Source organism: Ctenopharyngodon idella, chromosome 20 (assembly GCF_019924925.1).
Source record: "Ctenopharyngodon idella isolate HZGC_01 chromosome 20, HZGC01, whole genome shotgun sequence".
Classification (NCBI taxonomy): domain Eukaryota; kingdom Metazoa; phylum Chordata; class Actinopteri; order Cypriniformes; family Xenocyprididae; genus Ctenopharyngodon; species Ctenopharyngodon idella.
The window spans coordinates 7,781,422-7,796,280 of NC_067239.1; the positions used below are offsets into that span (position 1 = coordinate 7,781,422).

The 14,859-nt window shown below is 38.0% G+C and overlaps 1 protein-coding gene across 1 annotated transcript; it reads right to left on the reverse strand.

Moving 5' to 3' along the window:
• Positions 1 to 5,221: 5,221 nt before the first annotated feature.
• Positions 5,222 to 10,047, reverse strand: nt5c1bb (5'-nucleotidase, cytosolic IB b). The gene is made up of 6 exons (XM_051874002.1): positions 9,820 to 10,047; positions 9,566 to 9,733; positions 8,914 to 9,043; positions 8,467 to 8,589; positions 7,157 to 7,341; positions 5,222 to 6,665 (listed from the first exon to the last, which is right to left on the reverse strand). Exons 1-6 carry the CDS (start codon positions 9,940 to 9,942, stop codon positions 6,300 to 6,302), a joined length of 1,095 nt encoding a protein of 364 aa, XP_051729962.1. The 5' UTR covers positions 9,943 to 10,047; the 3' UTR covers positions 5,222 to 6,299.
• Positions 10,048 to 14,859: the final 4,812 nt, after the last annotated feature.

Here is a 14,859-nt window from a genome sequence, read left to right on the forward strand (position 1 = left end):
CGGGAAGATTTTAAAACGAGTGGTTTATTCATAAATCTGTAAGATCTTACCTTCATGCTGTGGAAATACAAACCAAACGCACAACAAGCGCAGCCCTGAAAAGTAGCAGGGCTACATAAGTTTTGTGTCCCTAAGCTGCAGCCTCAAGGCAAGTGCCACACCCCTCATAGCTTGTTCATTTCCCTGTTAGCCCCAAGCTCCACCCACCCAATCTCAAACCAATTAGGACTCTCTCAGGCTTTATTAGCTGCACCTGTGCCCACAGCTTTCCTTTTCTGTTGCATGTGGCTGTACTGTGCAGAGGACTGAGTCTTACTCTTTTCTTTGTTTTTCCTGCGTGTGCGTAATTGACCATGTAAGTGCTTTTGTTTGATATTCAAAGATTATTTGGTATGACTTAAGTTTGGCCTAAAGTCTTTATTTTCATGCTTGTTTTATTTCCTGTTTAGGCATGTGCTTTAGTTAGCTTATAGCATGAGTAGATAGCCTCATGTATTGTTTATATTACTTCATTGCCTGTGAATTCAATGGGATATTTGTACTTGCCTTGTACTGATTTACCATTGTTTATTGGTAAACTAAAATTCTGTATTTCTCTGTTCCTTTGTAGAAACCACACGCAGACACATGCACATATACACACAATACCTGCTTGGATGTGCAATAAAGACTCCTATACCTGATTTGACTAGACTGGACCTGTTCTTACCGACAGCCCCTCTGGCTTCAAGCTAGCTACCTAAGCATTCCCCCTTACTCCTTTTCAAGGGTAAAGCAACAAGTCAGTGGCAGTGTCTGAAATTGCATTCTTTCTTGAGTATGTACTTATTTTGAATAAGTACTTCACGGCCGCTACAAATGTATGTTCTATAGCAGGGTTGTCCAACCCTGCTCCTGGAGAGCTACCATCCTGCAGATTTCAGCTCCAACCCCAATCAAACACACCTGAACCAGCTAATCAAGAGCTGTGTCCCAATTCAGGGTCTACGCACTTCGGAGTGCATGAAAGGGGTGGGGCTTTGGAGCGGGGGGTTGCCAGGTCTGCGCAACAAAACCATCCCAAAAGTAGCGTAATCACAGCACAAGTGTAAAAGTGTCCCAATCCCAGACGTGGCAACAATGAGCCGAGCGTCATTACATGGCTAGCGGCTGTGTGACAGACCGCTGACAGTTAACGTCTGTGTGTGCATTTTAAAGTTTTATGACTTTCTATTGGGTTTTGACATGCTTCACTGCCAGCGACGACGGGACACTGGACCAAAATATGTATGGTTGAACTATGTAATGTAGTTTTATATCGTTAGCAACTATTAGTTAACCTTGTTTGTTTTTTGTCAAATGAAATGTTAACTGTGTCAGTTGTTTTAACTAAAAGAAACTTGCACTGACATATCTTAAAATATACCTGCTGAGCATGACTAATTGTAACAGGCAAGAATTTTAATGCTATGATGACCAAGACAAAATTTGAATGGACCATAGATCTGTTTTGTATGTTCAAATATTTTATGGTTTGATTTGAGAATTAATTTATTTTCTTTCCCCTTTCTGTTACATGGCAGCTGTCGATTGAGTCAGCCCTGCAAACCTGTTGATAAGCAGTGGACAGTGGAAATGCATGGGGGGGGAAATGGGGGGGTGGGGGGAGCAGCCTTTGAAGTGCGATGCGGCGCGAGGAGGACTACCGTAATTCGAGAGCGACTTCAAGTGCTCCCTCTCCGTTTCCCCGTCGAATGAAGCGCCCCTCTCAAGACACTTCGCGGTCTACACTATCCCGCAATTCATTGCGCGTCGATGACGACAGGAGTTCACATAAATGTAAGCAATGCCCCAGTTTCACCAATATGTAATATCTAAATCAAACTGTAATATCCGTGATGTCCAAAACGTCAGTTTTTCATAAATACAATATTTGTCTCTGAGATGGAGTGCAGTTGAATAAAATCCTAAAGTACTGTAGGCTACTTTAAATTTAGACTTTAGGTCCAGTGTCCCGTCATCGCCGGCAGTGAAGCATGTCAAAACCCAATGAAATCATAAAACTTTAAAATGCACACACAAATGTCAACAGTCAACTGTCTGTCACACAGCCGCTAGCCATGTAACGACGCTCGGCTCATTGTTGCCACGTCTGGGATTGGGACACTTTTACACTTCTGCTGTGATTACGCTACTTTTGGGATGGTTTTGTTGCGCAGACCTGGCAACCCTCCACTCCAAAGCCCCACCCCTTTCATGCACTCCGAAGTGCGTAGCCCCTGAATTGGGACACAGCTAAGGTGTTCAGGGTTTCTTGATAATTACAAACAGGTGTGTTGGAGCAGGGTTGGAACTGAAGTCTGCAGGACGGTAGCTCTCCAGGAGCAGGGTTGGAAACCCCTGTTCTATAGTATCAGTGTGTGTAGAATGTAATCCGGATGTACTAGCTACATTCGCCATGCTGTCATTATCATGTGACCTACCAGCATCAGTTGTGTTGTTTCACTGCCATTCACAAATCCTCTCCCGTGGCCTCATGGAATAGTAAAGTGTCCATCATATGTGCACTTAAGAATCTCACCGGAAGTAGTAGGTCATCCGAGTACTTTTTGCCTACTCTCTGATGAGTACTGTGAATTCAGACATACTACTTTTGTCACATACTGTTTTTCACCTATAGTGGGGAAGTATGCAGTTTTGGATGCAGCCAGTGACCAACATATTTTGTTGATCCTGGAACAACATTCCAGTCTGAAAATGTAGTCTTAACCCTGTTCCTACACCTAAACCTAATCCTACCCATAACTTATCCCTAAAATCAGAGGGGAAAGATAGGTGAATAAACTTGATGTAGAAGCACCTAACCCTGGTTGTAAGCCTAAACTTGACATAAACGGTAAACTTGTCCCTCAAATCTGATTGGTTAATTGGAATGTTGTTCCAGGATCAACAAAGATGTTGATCCAGGAACATGTCTTGCTTGGCAAAATCACGGTGACCGCCACGCAAGAAAACATGCAATCTCCCTATTGCTAATGTTGTTAAATAGAGAAACATGTTACACTCATTTAAGTAGCCTAACTTGTAGCATAGGCTATTCTTGGACCTCATTATTGAAACACAAAATAATAAAGTCTCACGCACCAAAAGCAGCCCACACTAGGCTAATTTTCTAAGTTCTCTACTTCTCTTTAATTGACAAATATGAATTTGTATATGGTTGCAACAACATTTAGTTCAAACTTTTAAGTGCCATTGTTTAAAAAAAAAAAAAAAATGCTTTATTGGCTGAAATTTCAAAGATGTTCAGTTATTATGCTTTCAATTTTTATGCCATCTATGAAGGTCTAACTTCCTGACCATTTTTTTTTTATTATTTTATTTATTTATTTATTTTTTAAGTTTATGGTTTTGAATAGAGGTTGATGTTTAATATCCGTTAGTGTAGCTATAGAGAAAATGGGTAAAATTCAACAATTTGAACATGGAGCCACATTATATCTATGGGATTGAACCATATTATAGGGCCAATGAAGATTACAAAAAGAAAAGTTTATTAAGAATGAGAATATAGACAGATATTGAGATATCTTTAATACTTTTAGAATTACAGGCACACAGACTTTGGAAAAATACTATTTATGGCACTCAGACAGGTATGTTCAATTGTGTTGATAGAAAAAACGAGATACATTTCTAGTTTCAACATTATTTGTTCTTCAGAAAAATGTGCGACCTTTGAAAATGTGTACCAGTTTACTCATGGAGGTGCTTTGAGATCCCTATCTCTGGAAATTAACCATGTTGGGCCTTAAAAAATAAGATGCAGAAAAGTTTGTTAAGAATTAGAATCTAAAAGGATATTAAGATATCTGTAATATGAGTTACAGAAATAAAATCTTTGGGTGAAAAACACAAGTGCTTTTTGAATTTTTGAAATGTTGGCATATAATGCAACAAAGATTGCTAAAGTCAACAGATTTTACTAATAGACAATCTCTGTGTAAAAATAAAATGATGTTGTTCTAAAGTCATTTTACCACCCTGTAATCTGACCTCCCCTCTACAAAATACTGGATTACTCAGTAAATATACATCCATTACATTTAATATTTTGGCTTTTCTTCTTCATTTATGTTTGTCTTTCTTCAGGAAAAAATAAATAAATAAATAAAAAATTTGAGCAGGGAAAGTTTCTGATATTTGGTTGATTTTGACACGAAATTACCCAAATGTGTTTATGTCTGAGAACCTTTTATACATCTTTTATACACATACTTAACTGCAGATACTGAAATGACACTCATTGTGTGGTACAGTATAAATATTTTGAGTGTCCCTTATTCTGTCCCTTACTTTCCTATAAAGAACCACGATTGTCCCTTAATTTCCTTTCCAGAAGTTGGCAACCCTAGTCACAGCATTTGTTTCCAGGCAGACCGTTAAAGAATGCGACACACACATCTCCTGGACATACTGTAGAATTCAACCAACCAGATGATGACTTTGAAAATCCTGAAGTGTTTCCAGTTAAGTGTGCCATATGCATCAGACGTTCAGCCAACGGTCCATGAGCGTGACATCTGAGGCTGAGACTAGATATTCTCTAGCCGTTGAGCATGCACTGGTTGTACACTCATTATTGCAGTGCATTATGAGATTAAATGAGTGTACTCGATAATGTCCACTATGGTTTCGGACACCACTACAAATGGTGAGGCAACAAAGTCAGCTGCCTTCGAACCCAGTGTTGATTTGATTTCATCCTTAGGAATTGATTAGATTGAAGGAAGTTGGGCATTGCTAAGGCTAGTGTTGATAGTCAAAAGACTGTCACAAATAGTGTTGCTTAGAGACACATCGTTTGGCATTGTTTGATGGAACGAAAACAGATAATGTAACTGGTAATAGTGTGTGTAATATAAGTCACTCAATATGAAGTAGCAATGTAACACACAGATTTGAGAACTACAGTGGAGGATTTGCAGCCAATAATGACTGAAAATTTCAGCTGTTCATCCCACAAAGATATCATATGGCTTTAGAAGACTTGGAACATATTGCTCTGCAAGTGTTATGGATGACTTTTATGGTTCTCTTCTAGCTCATGGTAACTATGCTATATTGATGTATTTAAAAGAACAGCAGAAACATGTTTCAAAGCATGTCCTTTTGTATTCCACAGTAAAAAGCAATACAGGTTTAGAATGACATGAAAATGTCAATTAACTCTTCCTTTAACTTGACTCATACAAAGATTTATTTATTTTATTTTTTCATTTAAAAATCTTTATTTATCCCAATTACAAGTCTGAAATTCAATTTTATCCAGCAGCCTAAAACAAAACCAATGCAGCATAAAATGTCATTTAGTGAAACTGCCTGATAACATTTGTAAACACACAAATAGCAGTGTATTTCCATCTGGAGATTAGGAGCTTATGCAAACATCACATAACAGCTTTACAAAATGATTATGAAATTCAATGACATGCAACATAACCTTAAAATCAATCAATAGTGTTTTTGATCATTTTAATACAAGCAGAGACATCAACACATTATGTAACTCTAATTTGCAAAACAAGCAGTGTGCGGAAAGCAAATTAACCCCGGAAAACATTGATGAGAAGTAGCATAATGGGCAGATGATCAGCCTGAATTGCAAAAAAAACCTCTAATAATGATAATGAATGTCTCACTTTAATGAATTCTAAAGTGAAACTTGTAGAACCTCAAAAATAAGAACAGTGCATAAGTCAGAACAGACACATAACTGTTATGATAATCCATTGACCAAATACATTTCAAAATGATTCTGTGAAGTGTTTATTTAATTGTCTATTTTTAAAATAACCCTTTATTAATTTATAAATCAAACTTTTAGTTATATGCATTCCCATAATAAGGAAAATAAATATTCTCAAACATTCCATTTAAATATACCATATAGAAAAAAATCTATAGAAAAAATCTAGATCTAGATAGATAAATAGACGGATAGATAGATAGATCTATAAGAATCTATATCAAGAATTATAAAAAGTTATTATAAAATTATCCAACATGAGGCCTTCTATATGTCCAAAAAAAACTAAAAATAATTTTCCAGCATTATTGCTAATAAAACAGTTTCAAAGTTGTGTGCGAGCAGCAATATGTGTTCAGAAAACATTTTTCTACACTGTTTACACGAACACAGCAGCTCCGCTGACATGTTTCCTTACATTTCATAAAAGGGTGGATACCTTCATCTAAACTATATAATACTCCCTTTAGTGACTAAGGCTGACATGTAACATCATTAAGAGTGTCACCTCTTATTTCTGCTGCTTTTCTGGTTCAATCAGTTTCCCTTTGTTATATTTCTGTCCTATCCCATATGGCACGTGGGCAGAAATAGTGCCCATCTCCTTGGCCCCTTCAATGTGGAACATCTGATCATCAAAGAATATGTGAGGGCGAATTTTCTGCAGCAGGGGCCCTTTTGGGGCCCCAGCAAGGAACAAAGCCTCATCAATCTCTAGGCCCCAGCTTCTGAGTGTCTTCAGCACACGGGCCCCAGAGCTGGCCGCGCTCCTGGCTGTCACCAAGAAGGTACGGATAGGACAGTTCAGACGCTCATTCTTGGCATAGAATTTCTTCTGGAGCTTCCCTAGAGCCTCCAGAAAGCACTTAAGAGGACCCTGAAGATAAAAAAGAGGGGACCAGTGTGTCAGCCAATGGGATTAGAGAGAACCTGATGATCTATTGCGAGCTGATTATGCTGGAGCAACAACATAAGATAAGAGTCTTAACTCTTAAACACATTGGGTCTTTATTGACCCAGGAAGTCTTTCACTACCCTCTTCCTCATTCTTTTTTTTGTAAAGTTAGACATCAACCTTCTTAGTATTCCTCAATCTATTCATTATAAACAAGAAAAAATAAAATTATAAAAGAATATCTGTTTTCTAATGAATTTTTTGTAAAAAGTGTATAGGGTTGCTAGCGACCCAAGGTATGTAATAATATAAGTATATTTTTTTCTGCAACAATAACTGAATCTCTGATGACTCAATAAGTGCAATTTAACTTTATTCCTCAAGGTGGCAATCTTTGATACACAATGTCTAGATGCCATGAATAGAAGTACAACTGTCATGTGATCCATGCCTAGCCCAAATACCTGGCATACCTGTGCAAGCGGTATGTTCTCGTTCAGTTTTTCATGCTCGAAGAACGTGTCCAGGCCATGCTGTTTCACGATGATCTCAGACTCATCAGAGAAGAGCACGGCGTCCCCATCAAAAGCCACACGCAGTTGAGTCTCTGACAGCTTAGTCTCCATTTCAGGCTTAAACATGATGGCTGCTGCTATACCTATCACAATAAACAAAATATTATAACATCCCCTTTAATGTGAAGCAAAAAATACTGGCTACTAAAGAATGAGGAACATTCCTAGAATCCATCATTACTGTAAATATACTGTAAGAGTGTAAAGATTTATCTTAGGGCATTTTCACACCTGGCTTGTTTGTAGCATTTGTTACGGAACTGGGCACATTTTCTCCCTTAATTTGGCTTGTTTAGGTAGTTGTGGCCTAATGGTTAGAGAGTTGGACTTGCACCACGAAGGTGGCAGGTTCGAGCCTCAGTACCAACAGGAAAGGTAGGTGGGGGGAGTGAATGAACAGCGCTCTCCTCCACTCTCATTACCCACAACTGAGGTGCACCTAACCCCCAATCACTCCCTGGGGGCTGCAGCAAAAAATGGCTGCCCACTGCTCCGGGTGTGTGCACTTGGATGAAATGGGTGAAATGCAAAGCACAAATTCCGAGTATGGGACGCTATACGTCACGCTCACTTACCCTAAAAAAGGGTGTCTCCGCCTGCTTGAAAACAAACTGTGAAGTGGTTCGCTTCCGACCCAACTGACCAATGAATCAGGCTGCATCACAATGTATGATGGGTAATTGCGTACGTTGCAATATTTATTTTGCTAATGCCTTTCAAAATGAATTGTGGGTTAACCTGGAGCAAATGTAAAGTGCCTAATTGAAATATGGTCGGACGAACATATTGCAGAACAACTGCCCAAAACATAAAAATACTGAAATTTATGAGGTCTTTAGAGAGCATCTCAAAGAGTCTGATTTAATCCTGATGGATGACTGCTATGAGCGGAATCCCGGAACATAAATGGGTGCACTCTGACCAGTAAGTTTACTCGCACATGCCTTGTATTAACAACTTTTGGTCTGTTTAGAAATGTGCCCTTGTGAAAGCGAACTCTACCAAGAAGAAATTGCAACATTGTAACAATTTTAATCCCTGTTTCAGAACAAAGCAAATAATCTACAGGTCTGAAAATGCCCATAATCTATGCAATATAAACACAGGAAACTTCAGTCAATTTACAGGATTAAATACTTGGTTTAATTTTAATTCAATATGCATGCTATAGTTATTACATTACAGTAGTGTGTTTGTCATCAATTTACCTTCCTCAATGGCCTCCTGAACTTTCTTGGAGTCTTTTGAGAGGTAAAGGTTAGTCATGTAGGCCTTGAGGTAGCCAATTGGGCTCTGACCTCCAGTCATGCAGAATCGCTCTATCGTCAGATCTGTAAGAGGGGAATTTTCATATTACCATTCAGCTACTGGCTACTTTATCTTCTAGTAGAATTGTATTGTATTATTGACTGTATATTTTCCCTTTTATGTTGTACATTGTACTGTGTTTAATGTTGGCTGTATTTCACAAAGACAAACTACTTATGTGTGCAAACTTAATTGGCCAATAAACTTCAAAGTCAGCTTTCAGTTCAACTTCAATTGTAAATTTTTAGGGGTTGCTCAGAATTATGACAATTTGTCCAGGCTTAAGTAACATCCAGCCTTATGTAACATCCAGACAATAAATATGCAGAGAGAAATTGCACACCTACCATAGTGATTTATGCTGTTCATGAGTCGCACCCCAACTTGGGCGTGATTATTGGTCATGAGAACAATGTCAAACAGCTCTTCACTGTCTGGATAGAGTTTCCTCAGCCGTTCATTTACAGTCATTAATGCCTGTGTGCACATTACAAGAAAGAAGCTTTTGTTTTCATAAGAAAGCAAGAAAATATCTGTGTACAATTTATTTCAGAAAATCTTTACCAACATTGTGACATAAATATACAGTATGATCATACAATAGGCTACATGAGGCTGCAGTTTTAGGACCTCATCTAGGACCCTAATTTTTTTTGTATGTACTAGCAGTTTATGCAGTCATGATTCAGCTCACAAAAATGTAATGTAATTTAGAACATAAATTGGCCTATATCGGGTACCGATTTTGTGAACAGAATCAATCGAGTCATTAAAAAACATCCGATTCAAAAGAACAAACCATTCTCGAATCGGACATCGTTAGAGCGTTATTTGTCGCGTTGTTCACTTCCAGTGTAGATAGATAGGGGCGTGACAGGGTGTGACAGAGAAACAACCTTAATAGTAAAAAATAATAGCTAATAAAAGAGTCCAACGTAGCCTACATAATTTATTTTAATTTGTGGATTTTGTTTTAATGTTGATAAGTTTTACTCTCACTTTAACAAAAGGAAAAGCAACTCCCGGCTTCAGTGGCTCACTCTCGTGGTCTTGTTGATGTTGAACATACTTCTCCACTCCTTCTTCCTCAAATATCTTCCTCTCCGCCACCATATCAAACAATGTCCGGGAAGAAACTCCGATAGTAACTGCATATCTCGGCTTGGGCTGTTAAAGACACGTCCAAAAACAGTGATAGCTGCATCAAATCCTATATGAACATAACGCCGTATTGAACTTGACAGAATACTCACGGGTCTCGGTTTTGTTGATTTTAAACTTTCAAAGTGCGCTTTAGCAGCTGCCCAGTCTTTTTCCTCTGCTGTAGCTTCATTTTTGTCCGTTGAAGTCGCTACTGTTGGTTTTATTTCGCTCATTGTTTCTTATAAACCGGTCTGATAATGTTAGTGTGCGTGCTGAACTTCCTATGTTTAGTCAGGGCTGGATGTCAGACATCGCGGAAATGTAAAGGGGGTTGGATGCTGATAAGGAGGAGTTCCTTTTGACACAGGACGTTTGTGCTTTCACTCACAGCACCGACTATTCCGAGATCTACCACAGCCGGGCATTTTTATTCACTGTGAAATATGAACACACATATTTCTTGAATGTTACACTCTTAAAAATAAAGGTTCTCTATTGGCATCTATTGTTCCATGAAGAAACTTTAACATCAATGGAACCTTTCCATTCCGCAAAAATTCTTTAGATTTTTTTAAAATGGTCTTCACTCTAAGAAAAAAAAAAAAAAAAAAAAATCTGTAGCATTCTGCGAAAACCTTTATTTTTTAAAAGAGTGGTATTTGTATCACCTAATTAATGTACAGAGTCAGACTCAGGGTCTGTCCCAATACCCACATTTGTGGTCTTTGCACATCTACTTACATGATGTATCATATTAAAGGGTTAGTTCACGCAAAAATTCTGTCATTTATTACTCACGCTCATGCCGTTCCAGACCCGTAAGACCTTTGTTAATCTTCAGAACGCAAATTGAGATATTTTTGTTTAAATCCGATGGCTCAGTGAGGCCTACATAGGGAGCAATGACATTTCGTCTCTCAAGATCCATAAAGGTACTAAAAACATATTTAAATCAGTTCATGTAAGTACAGTGGTTCAATATTAATATTATAAAGCGGACGAGAATATTTTTGGTGCAAAATAACGAATACAAAAATACAAAATATAAAAAAACAAAATAACGAATTATTTAGTGATGGCCGATTTCAAAACACTGCTTCAGGAAGCTTCGGAGCGTAATGAATCAGCGTGTCGAATCCGCAGTTCGGAGCGCCAAAGTCACGTGATTTCAGCAGTTTGGCGGTTTGACACGCGATCCGAATCATGATTCAACACACTGATTCATTACGCTCCGAATCTTCCTGAAGCAGTGTTTTGAAATCGGCCATCACTAAATAAGTCTTTTTTTTTTTTTTTTTTTGGCGCACCAGAAATATTCTCGTCGCTTTATAATATTAATATTGAACCACTGTACTTACATGAACTGATTTAAATATGTTTTTAGTACCTTTATGGATCTTGAGAGAGGAAATGTCATTGCTCCCTATGTAGGCCTCACTGAGCCATCGGATTTAAACAAAAATATCTCAATTTGCGTTCCGAAGATCAACGAAGGTCTTACGAGTGTAAAACGGCACGAGGGTGAGTAATAAATGACAGAATTTTCATTTTTGGGTGAACTAACCCTTTAACTGCATTTTGCCCAAGAGTTCAAGTATGCTTCAAGACCACAAGTGTGAGTGGAACTTTTGATTACCTGTTGGGACACACTACATACGTGTTGTAAATCTGCAAATAAAGTTTTTTTTTTTTTTTTTTCAATATTTTAAACCATTTAAAATAAACTTCTAAATGTCTGTTCAGTACGACACAACAGATGACACAATTTAGTAACTGTAGTGCTTAAAGTCACCATAAAATTAACATTTTTACTTTTTATGGAGTATTTATTATAAATGATCTATCCGTGCACATCATTATTTTTTTTTAAATCCAAGACACAAGATGAAAATGTGTGAAATATTACAAACAAAAGAAAACACTTTGAATTATTCTGTTTACTTTAACTCAAACCCTCCCACCATCTAATTTTAAAATTAACTCTCCAACCTGACCATAAACAATAAAATTACTTCCTTGAAGTGACTATTGCATGTTCCCTTTCATTAACGGACCCTTCATGAAGGGAGTAAGTTGTTCACTTTTGTTTGGAACACCCGGGGTGTCCCCTTCCCGAAGTGCCCTTCAAGAGCGCAAATGATTTGAAATTCACCCATAGTCCACTGGTCCAAGAGCCTCAGCAAACTTCCAAGGGGCAAAACAAGCATTAAAATAAGCTTTAAAAAAATCAAGATATTTCTTGATAATTTTAATTACATTTTTTTTATTTATCTTGGAAAACCTGGATAAATGACATTGCCTGATTTAAATTTAAAATATAAATATAAAAATATCACACATAAAAGTGTGATTTCTCAACCTGGAAAGGTTGTGTAAATTAACAGCATTTTATGGGCATATTTATAATGATTTTTTTTTTTTTTTTTTTTTTTTTACAAACTCTAAAATATTTTATTGGCTAGAAATTGTGAGTAAAATATATAAAAATCCTTATCCTGGATAATTCTTATCCAGTAAATCATAAATGACTCGAAAATCATGGATCTTTTGATTTGAATTTTGTGGCCTTGGAGTCAAAAAGGTTGAAAACCCCTACCCATAGTCTATCCTATTGTGGTGGGGATTTTTCAGTGACCCTCTATGCAGGTTTCACCAGTAGGAGGCAACAAGTACTATTAAATATAAAGGTTCTTTATAGGCATTTATGGTTCCATGAAGAACACTTTAACATCCATAGAACCTTTCCACTGCACAAAAGGTTCTTTGTGGAAAAAATTCTTCAGATTATTCAAATGTTCTTCACACTAAAAAAAAGACTATTATAGCAACTATTCACTTTGAGAACCCCAATATTGTTCTTCTAGCATCACTGCAAACCTTTATTTTTAAGTGTGGAACGTTTCCAAAAATATGGTTCTTTCAAGAACTGTTCACTGGTTCTTTGAGAACCAAAAATGGTTCTTCTATGGCATCGGTGCAGAAACATCCTTTTGGAAACTTTATTTTTAAGAGTGTAGCTGTTTTATGCATTACTGAATTATTGAACATTGATAAACATTGATTTATTCAGTGTTCAAAACACTGATTCATCACAGCTGTCAAATCTAGTTTTTTTTTTTTTTTATGTTCAAGTTTCATGTCTCATTGTTATGTTTCCTGGTTTGCCATGTGCTCCCATGTCATGTGATTCCCTTGTCCTCATGTGATCATGTCATGTGCTTCCCTAGTCTCATGTGTTATGTTGTCATTGGTTTATTAGTTTGATTGTGCACAGGTGTTCCTTGTTTGTCATTAGTCCTTGTGTATTTAAGCCCTCATGTTTGCCATGCGTCCTTGTCAAGTATTTGCCATGCCATGCCATGCCACGCCAAGCCAAGCTAAGTCTTTGTTCATTTTGTTCATGTTTTGGATTTAAATAAAGCTGCACACGGGTTCTTCTTCAAGCTCGCCTCCAGTGGATCTATTTTACAGAATACTTGACCTACCATGAACCCAGCAGTTTGCCTCCTGCACCAGAGACTGTTCACATCATGCCTGCTAAGCCAGAGACTGTTCACGTCATACCTGCTATGCCAGAGACTGTTCACATCATGCATGCTAAGCCAGAGACTGTTCACATCATACCTGCTATGCCAGAGACTGTTCACATCATGCATGCTAAGCCAGAGACTGTTCACGTCATGGCTGCTAAGCCTGAGTTTGTTCACATCAAGCCTGCTAAGCCAGAGACTGTTCACATCATGCCTGCTAAGCCAGAGGCTGTTCACGTAATGCCTGCCAAGTCTGAGGCTCTTCACGTCATGCCTGCCAAGTCTGAGGCTTTTCACGTCATGCCTGCTAAGCCTTGAGTCTCTTCACAAGATGGCTGCCACACCTGAGCCCTCAGCCAAAATGGCTGCCACGCCTGAGCTCTCGAACCAAGATGGCTGCCACGCCTGAGTCATCAACCAAGATGACCGCCACGCCAGAGCCTCTCCACGTCATGACCGCCACGCCAGAGCCTCTCCACGTTATGGCCGCAGGACCCTCTGCTTCGCGGCCCAGGTCCACGATTGCACCAGGACCTCCACGGACCAGGTCATTGGCGGAGCAGGAACAGCATTATTCATCAAGTGTGACTGGTTGTGTCTATTTATGTTAGAAATGGACACGCACAATGATGAGGTTGGTGTCCAAATGAAGGCATAGATTTAAGTCCTACCTCTGAGTCTGACAGCCGCTTTTTACAGTAGCTGAACAAGTAAAAACTCAAAAGAATGCAAAGGCACTAAGTGATATCATTGGTTCAAATCCCACTTCTGACAAGAGACTTTTACAGTAAATGGATAAGTAACTCAAACATAATTTAAAGGCAGTGTTATCATTTCCATGGGGCTTATTCAGTGGGGAAGCTCCGCTAACATTTTCTGATGTACAGGCATTGTGCCGAATTCAGACCTCTGCCAGATTATTACCCATTAATATACATCAGTTTGTTCAAGCATACACTGGTTTCTCATATATTGGTTTAGATACATCAGGTGGCTAAAGTATATTGGTTTATTGCTTTGATAAAGTAGGCCTATACATGCATGGGTTTGTTCAAGCATATATTGTTTGTTTTTTTTCAAGTATACACTGGTTGCTTCATGTTTACATTGTTTAAGATACATTTGTTTGTTCACTAATACACTGGTTTGTTGAAATACATATTGTTTGTTCAAATATGTACTGGTAAGGATACATTGGTTTGTTCAATGGCTCAACATCGTGATGTCTGTCAGCCATCGGCGATGGATGGTGGCATCGTCCATCGTCCATCGCCCAACCCCTAAATCTTACATTAAAAAGTCTTCTTAAATCTGATGCAAAAAAGGCATACGAAGCGAGAATATTATTAAATAATGTATCTCAAAGACACCGGTGCAGTCACAGGGTTCCCACACAGTAGTGGAAAACATTTTCATAAATTAAATTTCTTGATATTTACATGTTAACCCCTAGAATGCATGAACCAGAAATACATAAATACATTAAAGGGGTTAAAATGACCCATATTTGATTCTGTTGTTTTTTACAAAAAGAATGGAAAACAGAGGTTTTTTTCTTCAGTGTATTGAAATCATTTTTAAGTATTGGATAATACAGAAATGTTTAATTGTTTTAAAAAT